General features: G+C 45.5%; 1 protein-coding gene across 6 annotated transcripts in view; it reads right to left on the bottom strand.

Annotated features, from left to right (window-relative positions):
- Positions 1-4,241: 4,241 nt before the first annotated feature.
- The window catches only part of CSGALNACT1 (chondroitin sulfate N-acetylgalactosaminyltransferase 1), a 299,253-nt gene continuing 291,445 nt past the window's right edge, over positions 4,242-12,049 (bottom strand). For all 6 annotated transcript variants that reach the window (XM_081045538.1, XM_081045539.1, XM_081045537.1 and 3 more), the window contains 2 exons: positions 8,954-9,035; positions 4,242-6,243 (listed from right to left, as the gene is read on the bottom strand). In XM_081045538.1, coding sequence (XP_080901664.1) covers positions 5,954-6,243; positions 8,954-9,035 — 372 coding nt within the window. In that variant the 3' untranslated portion in view covers positions 4,242-5,953. The remainder of the gene's footprint in view (positions 6,244-8,953; positions 9,036-12,049) is intronic.

The raw sequence follows: 12,049 nt of genomic DNA, 5'->3' as shown, positions 1-12,049 counted from the left end.
GATCTCAGAACCCCAAGTATTTTCCTACCTTTTTGACAAGAAGATTTATTACAAACCCAGGTCTCTTTGGGATTAACTCTGCCTTGTCTGCCATAGGTCAGGAAGTGCCAATGCTAAGCCAGATTGCCAGGGATGGGGCAAGCTCTGTCAGTCTAAAACAGCTTTTACTTTTCTCCAGTTGAAAGGATGCTCCTTCATGTAGTCTTCCAACCAACTGATCCCGGGAGCTCTCCACGCACTGTCCCCAACAACCACACATCATGACCAGCACCGTATCTTCTGCGGGTGCTCTCAGCAGTACGCAGGAACTGCAGGAAAGGCTTTCCCCACCAAGCCACTCCCTGCCATTCCTGACAGCCCCACACGCTATGGCTGTGATTTGGTCATGGCTTCGTGTGAGGCTAATAATTAGAAGAACAAGTAGTTGTACACATTTTTTCTTTCAGCCTTTCTTTGAATTTGAGGCTTTTACTGCTTGGTTTTAATTTTCACTTATTTATTTTTAAACTTTTGTTTATTTTTCTTAATCTTTTCAAATGGGGTTTAACATCTTAGCAGGCCAGGTGCTGTTTATTGTTGGCATTCTTGAAACGCTGGGGTTGGAGGGGGTTTTGTAGTGGGCTGGTGGCGGGGTTGGAAACTACTCTATTCCCCTCATTTAAAGCTAAGGTGTCTGACTTTCAGGTGGATGAAGAGTCAGGCCAGTTCACCAAGTATCTCACCTGGGGACTTGGTAGCTGGCAGGACAGCTAGCTGCCAGGCCAAAGGACATCTGGTGAGTCCTGGACAGAGGCGGCCTGGCTCTCCTTGAACCTCTAAGTGACTGTTGAGCAGAGACAGCCCTGAGTCAGCACAATGCCCACTTCTCCGCCCCGGCAGCCACCTGTGCCCCGTCCCTTAGAAGAGCAGACAAGGCAGACATACCCCAGGGCACTGGGGTTGACTGCTTCAGAGGGCGTGTGCAAAGGATCAGTAATGCACAGACATTTTGAAAAGCACCTCTGCTGACTGAGAGCATTTTCTGTGTTAAAAAAACCAACACCCAAACCCCCCAACCAAATGGCACCGTCCCCATAGATTTTGGCAGCAATAACAAAGCACTGAGTCCTGCCAGGAGAAACAGCTTTGAATTCAAATATAAAGCTAATCAGAATATGGATCATACAAAGCTGCCAGTTATTTGATGGGTGTTAAACACACCCGCCCATCGAAGGGACCCCCCCAAGGGACACCAAGGGGGGGTCCCTTAGATGGGTGGGTGTGTTTTACTCCCAACAATGTCAAATCTTTTACAAAAAGCAAATATTCCCACCTGTCTCCCTCCTACTCAAGGCAGCTTCTAGGTCTAAAGCCTTGGGATCTTGCTGGAGAGCCAGCTTCCAACGCCTCAGATCCCTCACCCGCTGGCAGTTACACAGCAGCTGGAGGGCGGCAATGGCCAGCTTGCCTCTGTGTTCCTAGATCACTGTGTTAACAAGTTTTCATTCACTGTCAGCAGATTCCTCTGGTGGGGCTGGAGAGCAGAGAAACAGTGGGAAACAGAGGCTCAAGAGGACAGGCTCTGGACCCACCCCAGGCCAAAGCTCCTGCCGCTTCACCCACCATGACCTTCAAGCCCCCTGGAGGTGGCAGGGATGAGACAATGACGCCTGAGCCCAGAGCCAGCGGCTTTCATGCTGGGCCTCTGGGCCAGTTCCTTACCATTTCTGACTTGGTCTTCTGCACCTGGAAAATGGAAGAAACCATATCACTTACCTTAGAAGATTGGTGTTCTGCGCATAAGGTATCTGGTTATGATCCTTACTTCAGAAACCTCCAACGCCTCTCCATTTCCCAGGGGGTCATCAGCTCCAAATTACTGAGCATGGAATATAAGGGAGAAATTATCCATTATATTTTACATTCCTAGTAACCCTTCTTTGGATAGATTGAAATTGTTTTCAGAATGACAGAAATAAAGGTCAACAGTGCACACATGATGGGTTCATAATCTCTAGTGTGTGACACAAAATAGCCTTCTGAAACACCAGTGGTGCTGGGCATGGGGACTTGGTGTTGACATGAATACCTGCCACGTGCCTGACGTGTCCTAAGGACGTCATAATATTCACTCATTTAATCTTCACAACAACCATATGACATAGATGTGGTAGCATTCCTCACCCTGAATGAAGGGGGTACAGCGACACTGAGTGACTGGTGTAAGATTATAGAGGTTGCGAGTGAAACAAGTGGAATTTGAACCCAGCAGTCTGGCTGGAAAAGCCATTATTTCCTACCACACTGAACTGTGGTAAGATAAGACAGCATCGGAAGATTTTCCTTAAGAAAAAATGTATTAAAATTAGGTTCTCGGTAACTGTTTTCTTACTTTTCAGGATCGTGTATTATATCTATTTGCTTGAGGCAAAATCTTAAAAATAGGGCTGTGTGACGTTCTGTGTACCTGCTGAAAATTCCGAGGACTGATTTTATCTTCATCATTGATGTGTAGAGAGAAGCAAGTTGGCCACATTTATGAATACAAAGGAGGGGCTAGAAAGGAGACGACTGGAGACAAAACTGGCCCAAGGAGAACAGGTATGTGGCTCGGAGGCAGTGGTGTGCTGGTAAATAGTTAACAGCAGGCTGGAACTGGGTTGGGGGGTGGAGGGTGAGAGGGGCGAGTCCTGGTGTGTAACCTTTGCCAACTGCCAATTTCCATGGTGTTAATACTCCCACCATGGTTGACTTCAAGCTTCCAACCTGCCCTTACTTAGTCAGGAGGGGGAAGAGGGGCTAACAATTGGCTCTTACAAGGCTGCGTCTGCACACTGCTACTTGGAGGAGACGTGAGCTCCAGTGAGATGACTGGGGCTATTTACTAATAAGAACAGCAGGAGGGTGCAGAGTTGCAAGGGACCTAACACAAGCCTAAGACTCAGTGCTTCCTTAGCAGCATACTCCCTTCAGAAGATGCAATGTGACTGGGTCCTTCAAGCTTCAGGTTCATTAAGCTTCCCTTTGCTGGCTACGGTTAAATTCCAAGCCCCTAATTCTGTTTTAGTGGGGCCTTCGCCAGTCCTTCTTTTGTATATGTCTTGGGGTGCATATAGGGGTAGGTCCTGCTATGGACTGAATGTGCTCTTGCAAAATTCTATGTTGAAGCCCAAATGTGATGGTATTAGGGGGTGGGGCCTTTGGGAGGTAATTATAGCATTCGAGTGGAGCCCCCATGATGAGATTAGTTTCCTTTTAAGATCAGGAGGAAAGTAGCCTCTGTCTTCTCCCAGCCATTTAGGATACAGGGAGAAGGGCCCTCACCAGACACTGGATCTGCCGGAGCCTTGACCTTGGTTTTCCCAGCCTCCAGAACTTTAGGAAACCATTGTTTGTCGTGTAAGCCACCCAGTCTATGGTAGAGCGGCCTAAACTAAGACAGATTCCTTCTTGCATGGCTTTAATAAGGCACTTACCTTTTGATAGAACTGTTTTGTCTAAGATTTAAAAAGAAAGAAATACGATTAATATTGCACTGTTTCCTCTTCTTTTCAGCTACCCTCAGCAACGTGTAAAACCCAATTCTTAACCACTGTCTCAGGCATCTGTGATACGCCATTTAAACAAGCACAAATGACCAGCTAGCCCACAGAGTGCAGCCTGGGACTGCGTCACCCGTGGATGCTTAGACCTGCCTAACTCCGTGGTCAAAACAGCTGCTCCCTGCTGCCAGCCTTGTTGGAAATGCATCCTCCTGACATTGGGAGAATACGGGCAGAAGCGTGCAGGTCAGTCCCACAAAGCCATAACCAGTAGAAAGAAAGACCAGACATGTGCCCTGAATCTCCAAATCACCATTGAATGTGAAAATATGAAACAATTAGATTTGAAAGGGGGCTTAGAAATAATTTTTAACTTCTAACTTAAAAGGACAAGTAAATTGTATTAATGGCCAGGTTTTCTCTTTATGGTTCTCTCCTCCCTCTAGACCAGCAGTTCTCAACCAGGGGTGGCGTTGCCCTCCAGAGGACATTTGGCAATGACTGGAGACATTTTGGTTGTCAGCCTGGGTGAGAGACGTTCGTGGCATCTAGTGGGTAGAGACTAGGGATGCGGCAAATATCCTGCAGTGCACAGGTTAGCCCACAACAAAGAATGAGCTAGCCCAAAATGTACATAGTACCGAGGCTGAGAAACCCTGGTTTATACATAAGACTGTTTTCCAAAAACTAAAGAAATAGAGAAATGGCATTCTTACTCGAGGAAGAAATCATAACCACAAATCATATTTTATTAGCTGTCCAATGCCACCTTCCATTCATGTCTGTGTTTTAATTAAATTTTATGAACTACCAGTACAAATCAATACAAATGCATTCTTTTTTTTTTTTTTTTTTTTTTTTTTTTTACACACCAACAGCTTGAATGTTCTTGAAGCCTTTAAACAATGAGTTGACTGTGGGCAAACAGAAGACAAGGAATCAGAGAGATAATTAGCTCATGCATCTGGTGCTGGCTAATAAATAAATTTTCGTATAAATGTAGAAACCACTCAATGTTAACTGCATTTTTTTTTTTTTTTAAATAGCTGGAAACTTTAATAAAATGCAATTTTCAGAAGCATCATGGTGACTGAGTAGAACTGCTTAATTTAAAAAAATAATAAAGTTACTTCCCCCTAGACTGGGGTGGGTGAACATGTAGCAAAATCTTCCGTCCCACTAGCCTCCGGCAGATGGAGTGACCTCTCACAAGACACATTTTCCCGCAGTTCTTCTCATGGAAGCCAGAAGCCAGGAAGAGCACCCTGCTTTGAAAAGCGATTGTTTGGTTCACACAGTATACTTTGGTTATTTTTTTAAACAGGTAAGAAAGTGGTCCCCGGTTCTCCTGAGGAGAAAATGTTTTCTGACTTTTGAATTAATGAAGATACCACCAGTCTGAATGAGTTCTTTTTTCTGTTAAGGTGAAAAGTATCTTTTCCTTTCCCTCCAGTGATCAGTTGCTCCTCTTTGGAAATATTCTTCAGATAAGTATGTTTACGTCTTGACCTATCAGTAGCCCCACACCACGCCTTCCATGTGATGGAGCGCTGACATTCAGTGCCGGACAGGATCAGCATTTGGCACGTTCTGGGGATGGGTATCCGTCTGATATGGTATCAGTCTGATGCTCTGAACTGATAGTTCTCATAAAGTATCTGAAAGTATCTTCTTTAAAAATATAAAAGTATATGCTAACTTGTGATCTCTTAGTGAGACTTGCAAATTGGTCATTAAATAAGCAAAATATAACTCATAAGCAAAAAAAAAAGTGTGTTTTTAAATAAAATTAACAAATGAAGATGGTTAAAACTACAACCAAAACAACGAACAGATTATTTTTGGTTAATCATAAGGAGAAATGACACACTAGTTATAGTTTTCTTTCTTTTTTAGTCCATTTGGTTCTGCTTAATATACTCACAAGGATCGCAGTGAGGGGATCTTTGAATTTCACACGATCTCCTTGTCTGCCATCTGATGTTTCAGCATTCCAGGACACTAGAGCCCTACTGATTTATATAATCACTCGTATGAGGAGAAATTGGCTTGCCTTTCATTCCAATGAACCTTCTATATAACTGGCCTTCTTTATGAACATTTCAGTAAGCATAGAAAACAACAGATCTCACTTTGCTGCAAACACAGTAAAACCTTCCTGCCATTAGGCTTAGAGTCTCACAATCATTCAACCTTTGTCAGACTACTGCATGAGAGGCATTTGGGCTTCTCTGTAGGGAAAGTGGGGAATTTTAATTCCTGCTGCATAGAAGCCGAATAGGCAGAAATTGGAGGTTCTCTCCAACTTCTTTCTAATCAGTCAAATTCTTTTTTTTGCCCTTTATGGAAATCTTTTCCTTGTGGCAGCCACTTGTCTGGTAATTGCAAAAAGGAGAAAACTGAAACATCTCCCCAAATCTGTCCCGGGGAGTTCATGTTTTTTTGTTGCTTGTCTTCTGTTTCTGTTTGCGAAGGTGAGCCTCTATCTCGTGCCTGAAGACCTGCATCCCCAATTGCCCGTGGGAGGCCTCGTTCATGGCCTTGGACTGCATGCACATCTTGTACTGCTCAGGGGTCAGCTCGTCCACACAGCGCTTCTCGTGCCAGAGGTGGAAGAGTCCCCGCACGGGTGTCCGAACCACGATGAGGTTGCTGTGGAGATACTTGCGATAGAGATGCACGTCCTCTCCGCCCCAGCCTTTGATGTCCAAATCAAAGCCACCTGTCAGGAGAGAACACGCAGCTGAATCATGCTGTGCCTGCATCTCCTGGTCTACACTTGCTTTCCCGAGCCGCACCAGCACAGAACTTCACATGAGAAGGTGCTTGTAGGGGAGATGTGTTTCAGCACCCCTCCAGATCATGAATGTCCACCCGGGTCAGAGCACTCAAAATTCTCACAGGGGACCTGCATGGCAGCCTGCACTAACTCCTGGAGATAACAAGACTGCAGACAGAATCCCTGCAATTTGCCTGCCTTCAAGAGCTATCAGCAATGCTAATGATCAGCCCTCGTCTCAGATTAAGAGCTGCAACAGCACCCCGACTTTTCAACCTGAAACCCCCAAGTGAAAATTCATGTGTTTCGGTTTCAATGTGGCCTCCCCCTGCCATTCCAAATGGAATAAACCAGAGGCTTGCAGCGTGAAAGAATAAAACAGAATCTCAGCATGAAAAAAATCATATCCCCTAAAAGCACTCTTCCTTTCAGAGACTAAAGTGGCCCTGAAAAGCTCTGTGTCCACAGGCTGGTGAAATGAGTCATGTTAAAGGGACTGGCCTCACCGCCAGTTCTGAAGTTCTACTCAGAACATCTGTGCCACTTTATAATGGACTCCTTTGCAGAGTGAGGAATGTCCCCCTAAACCCTCACCTTTGTAAACTGAGATGCCCCATGTCTTTTCCTAACCGAAAGCCCACCGTGTCCAAGTAGAATCAAAGAAACACTGGTCTCTTTTTGTCATTGTTCCTTTCTCACCTCGGCGATTTATCCAACCCTTATAAGAAACAGTGAAGTGATTCTCAACATCTTTTCTAAGAGTTATCACATAGCCAGCCCCTCTGTCCCCTGTGGCCCCCAAGCTACACTGCTCTGATGGAGGCTAGGGACAGGACAGGGGGAACACACATGGGGAAAACCACACCCTACCCACTGGCTATGTGTATGAGTGATCTGCGGCCCCTCAGTGGCTTGCAGGTGAAGAAAGCTGTACCATTCTGAATCAAGGGTCTAGAATTTGAGTCTCAGTTCTCTTACCTCTCTTGAATTTTGATTTCTTTATCCAGAAATGAAGTAGGTGTAATAACCAAATGAGATAGGAGTGTAACTTGGTTAGCTGTAATTGATTTATTGTTTTCTTCAGTATCATTACAATTAATTACATAGAAGGTGCTCAAGAAAAATGCTTACAAATAAATACAAGATTGCAAAGAATGACTGGGGTACAAGGTGACCCAAAGATTCATTCTGATGTCACGGCAAGAGCTTATTGAGGAAGAGCACGCTTCCCAGCCTGCCATTCCCACGTTTGTCAATTACAGCTGTGCTCTGTCTTTAGAAAAAAATATTGTAAATTTGATAAACATACCTCATCACAAAATAATCTTTCTCTGTACATAGAGCAAGGAAACAGAGTTCCTTGAAATGGAAATCTCCTCTAGAAATTTTTAAAAATATATGTCATTTTGGGAAATTTGATATGCACATAATCATTTAAGATTATTTCTTAGAGAAATCAAAGAACATTCATCGCTCACTACCAAGTATCTGAGGGAGGGCACCCACCACTGAGAGACCAATGTCCTGGGTGCTGTGCTGCTTCTTAGGAGAACTCACTTCAAGTGTTTGTTTGTTTTTTCTTAATCTGTTGCTTTCTGTGAGGGTTCTATAGTCCCTGTAGACCACCATCTCACCTCTGAACAAAAACCTGGGGATGCGCAGCTAGACGCACTGATCTTAGAAAGAGACGCTTTAGGCCTCAGGCCGGAGTGGGAGGAGGCAGACCAGGAGAGAGCAAGGTGAGCAGGCTCTGGGAGGCCCCCAGGGAGATGGGAGACTCCAGGCTGTGTGCGGGCAGCTTCCCCAACCCTAGCCTGGTGCACAGTCCACCCTGAGTCCTAAGCCCAGGTCAAGGTTTCTGACCTGTTCATTCATAACTGTGGGTCATGCATAAGCCATAATTCTAGTCCCTCCAGAGACACATGAGCAAGTACCACCATGAAAGGTGGTGTGGAATTTCCAAGGGGGACAGAAGACACTCTGTTCTCATCCTGACCATGTCCCCCACTTACTGTGAGATCCCTTTGCCTCTGAGAGCCTTGGTCTCAACTGCATCCTAAGGACCTTTCCTCTCTGTGCACTGGGGACCCGTGTGTGTGTGTGTGTGTGTGTGTGCGCGCGCGCATGTATGTACGTGTGCGTGTTGACAGTAATTGTACACTTAGAGCTTGACACTTCAAGCATTTCAAATTTTCAAAGGTTCAGCTGAGAAATCTGCATCGTTTCGGATATGTGATTTTCCAAAATTCCCCATGTTGTCCTTATTTCTTTAATGTATCCTCCTTTGTGGAGGTCCACAGTGTTCTACACGAGAGGGCGCAGGAGCCAGACCAGGTTGGAAGAAGGAAGCATTGGAGGGCTTGCTTAGAAGCTGCCTTTATGCAACAAGCTGCCTTTTCCCCTCAGATTATATGCCTTATTTGGGGTGACTGAGCGGCGCTGGTGGAGACAATAGGGGCTAATGTGCCGCACACTCTCAAGCCCCCTTTTGGTCCAGCCTCAAGTCCATGATGACAGGCACAGCCTTTTCTTAGGAAGTAGCACCACCTTTGCCACCAGCCTTCTTGGGACCTGCTGCGCTTCCCTCACGGCCTGTCACTGCCCTCTAGGTGGCAGTAGAGATGCAGACTTGTTGCAAGCCCATTGGTCTTACCTATATTGATGAAATCTGACCGATACTGACATGTCATCCCAAATCCAAAGTCTCTCCAAAATCCAGTTTCCTTCTTTATGACCTGCAAGGAAAGCACTGTCGTTTGATGGGGAAGGGCAAAATGGATAACAATAAATAGAGAGCATTCACAGCCTCATCTGAACAATGTTAAATAGCCACAGCCCTGTGTGGGAAATGAAGATATATTTGAGTCCTTTCTGACGGTTAGGAATAGGCAACTCACCAGTCCCAAAACGAGACTTGTAATTTTTGGCACCTCTGGCTGGAATGTTTCTAGGGTGTAGGCATGAAAACACACACACACACACACACACACACACACACACACACACAAGCAAACCGGAGAGCAAGGTTTTGAACAGTACCATGGAAAAGCCACCTACGTGTCTGGCCCAACACCAGTGCCAGCGAGAATTGGAGGCCTCGGCCCCTCACACAGGGCTGGGCAGGGAGCCAGCAAAGGGCTCAGGAAGTTGAGAAAAGGGATAGAGAACAACTCAGAATTCAGCTGCCCTGGCACTGTGCACAAACAGGACTCCCTCAGGGAATAAAAGGAAAACCCAAGACTTTAGTGTGTGACTCTGGCTCCGCAAACTCTCGCTTGCTGAGGATAAGGGCACTAAGAGTCCAGGTTCTGAAGAAAGACTCTGTCCATTCATCTTTAAACTATTTTAAAACCAAACTGCTCCAAAAAGCGTCAGCAGAGGTGCCAGGCGGCAGGGCTGCCGAGAGGCCATCCAAGCAGTGACTGTCTTTAAAAAGCAAAACCTGGCCCCGCTCAATCTCCCACTTTGCAAGTAAATTTCCAATGTACTTGCTGAAGCAGCAAGACTTTTTTTTTTTTTTTAATTGCTTATGTATTTTTGGCTGAAGTAATTCTGGGAATGGTTTGGGGACCTACTTTAATAGTTATTTTTCATGATTCATTCTTGTAGTTAACATAGGTGCCTCGACGAAAGCAGGGGAAGGGAGGCTGCAGAGGTCCCCATCCACTCAGATTTCTGCGTTTTGTCTGGGACATCTGGTGCTGTTCACCGCTAATTAGAAACAGTGTGTGTGGGTGGGAACACCAGCGTCTTGTCCCAACTTGACCATTGGCTGGCTTTTTTGCCTTAGGCAGGTCCCTCACTTCTTAGAGCCTCTATTTCCTTTCCTATACATGAGGAGTTTGAGCTAAATCATCCCTAAGGTCTCTTCCAGCTCTAACATCCAAACATTTATCCTATTACTGCTATTCTACCTCCCTGATGTTTCCCTTTATCTATACCACATTAAATTGCACTTGACAAATGGCTTGCAACAGGGCTGATGAACTTAAAAACTCTTTTACCCCGTAACTTGTGAAACCATTTTATTTTCACTCCAACCTACATATAGATGTCGCTTGTACTACTGTTGGCACACAACAGGACTGCCTAAGGGAAATAAAGATCAAAAGAGGTTTTGTGGGTTAGTATGGTCCCCAGCACAATGCCCTCCAATTCTTCTTCAGAACAATATCTCCCAAGTGACAAGACAATTTCATCAGAATCAACTGGAAAGGTTTTTCAGGGCAGGAAAATCTGGGAAAATCTCCACTGAGTCATCTTTTAAAAAATGGTTTGTTTTGTCCCTGTCGTACCAGGTACACTGTTTCTGGTGCAGCTAATGGCTTAATATCCTTTCTGCTGGCCAGGATACAGACAAGTCCTCGAAGCTTCTGAATAAAAATGGAATCAAAGAGAAGTGTCAGTATCCAAAACTTCAAACATTTGGCTAAGGTATATACAGAATCTGAAAGAGAAAGCTCCAAACAGGAGAAACAATGGGTTGGGGTTTAGAAAGAAAGACAATGGGGGGATTGCAATAGGTAGCCATCCCAGGATTGGGCTGAGTGAATGTACTGCCAGCAAGAGTGACCTTCAGCTGGGGACAGTGTGACAGAAACAAACTGATTTGTGAGCTGGAGAATGAGCTATATAAACACTTATTAACATTGGCTTTAAAGTTGGCAAACCACGGAAAGCCACTATCTGAAGAGCTCATTGAAATTTAGCCCTTGGTGGGAACTGATTTGGTCATGCGCACAGCATGTGATGTTGGGCAAGATGGAGTGCACTTATTCGAGTTCACTTATTAGAGGTTCTACCCCCCCCTCCCCAACCCCGTGCTGAGTCACTAACTGGAGTGGTGCTCTCAATGGGCAACCTAGCTGGGAGTGAGCAATCTCAAGTGTACATCAGATCACAGCATGTTGCCATTTAAAGCCCTACAGTGGTTTTAACTGCATTCTCCCTAATGCAATTAGAATAAAATCCACAAGGAAACCTCTAGCCAGCAAAGGCCCCACATGACCTGGCCCCTGCCTGCCTTGCCAATCTCATATGCCCTTATATACTGCCCTTCCCAATGCACCAGACTCACAGGTCTCCACAGCTAGACAACTGCAGTTCCCCCTTTCTGGGTCACCCTTTCCGGGCTCACTACTGGGCTCTGCTCCAATGCCATTTCTCAGCGCCATTGTCCTGGCCCTCCCGGCCCATGTCAGCCCTCCCCACCCCTGTCACTCTCTACTCTGTCATCTGGTTTATTTTCTCTATAAACCAGACTCTCTGAAATTATCCTGTTGCATTTGTTTCTGTTTGCTGACTGTCTTCAGCAACCACCACTGGTAAACGTAAGCTCAGGGCCTTGGTCTTGGTTCACGGCTGTGTCTCCAGCACCCAGGCCACTGCTCAGTACACAGCAGGCACTCAATAGGTTCTGAGCCTTTAAGCGAAACAACACATAACAAAACCAATTTTACCATAGGCTGACGGATATAAACAGGAGTTGAGTTCCTACAGCATCTCATCAACATTATAATAAAACAATGTTGAACAAAACGATGTTATCTGAGGACCTGCTGTCCCTGTCCAAGGAACAATGAGGAGCAATCAGAGGGCAGACACAGCGACAAGCCAGTGGAAACAGTCGTGGTTCAAATAGGGAATTCCTGTCAGCAAGTGGTTCAGGGAAGTCCTGGGAATACCAATGGGGAAACCCTCACCATTGTGTGGCTCTGGACCAACAGACAAAAACGTTCTCATCTTCCTG

Source organism: Rhinolophus hipposideros, assembly GCF_964194185.1.
Source record: "Rhinolophus hipposideros genome assembly, chromosome: 4".
Lineage (NCBI taxonomy): Eukaryota > Metazoa > Chordata > Mammalia > Chiroptera > Rhinolophidae > Rhinolophus > Rhinolophus hipposideros.
This window is presented reverse-complemented; position numbering and strand designations above follow the sequence as displayed.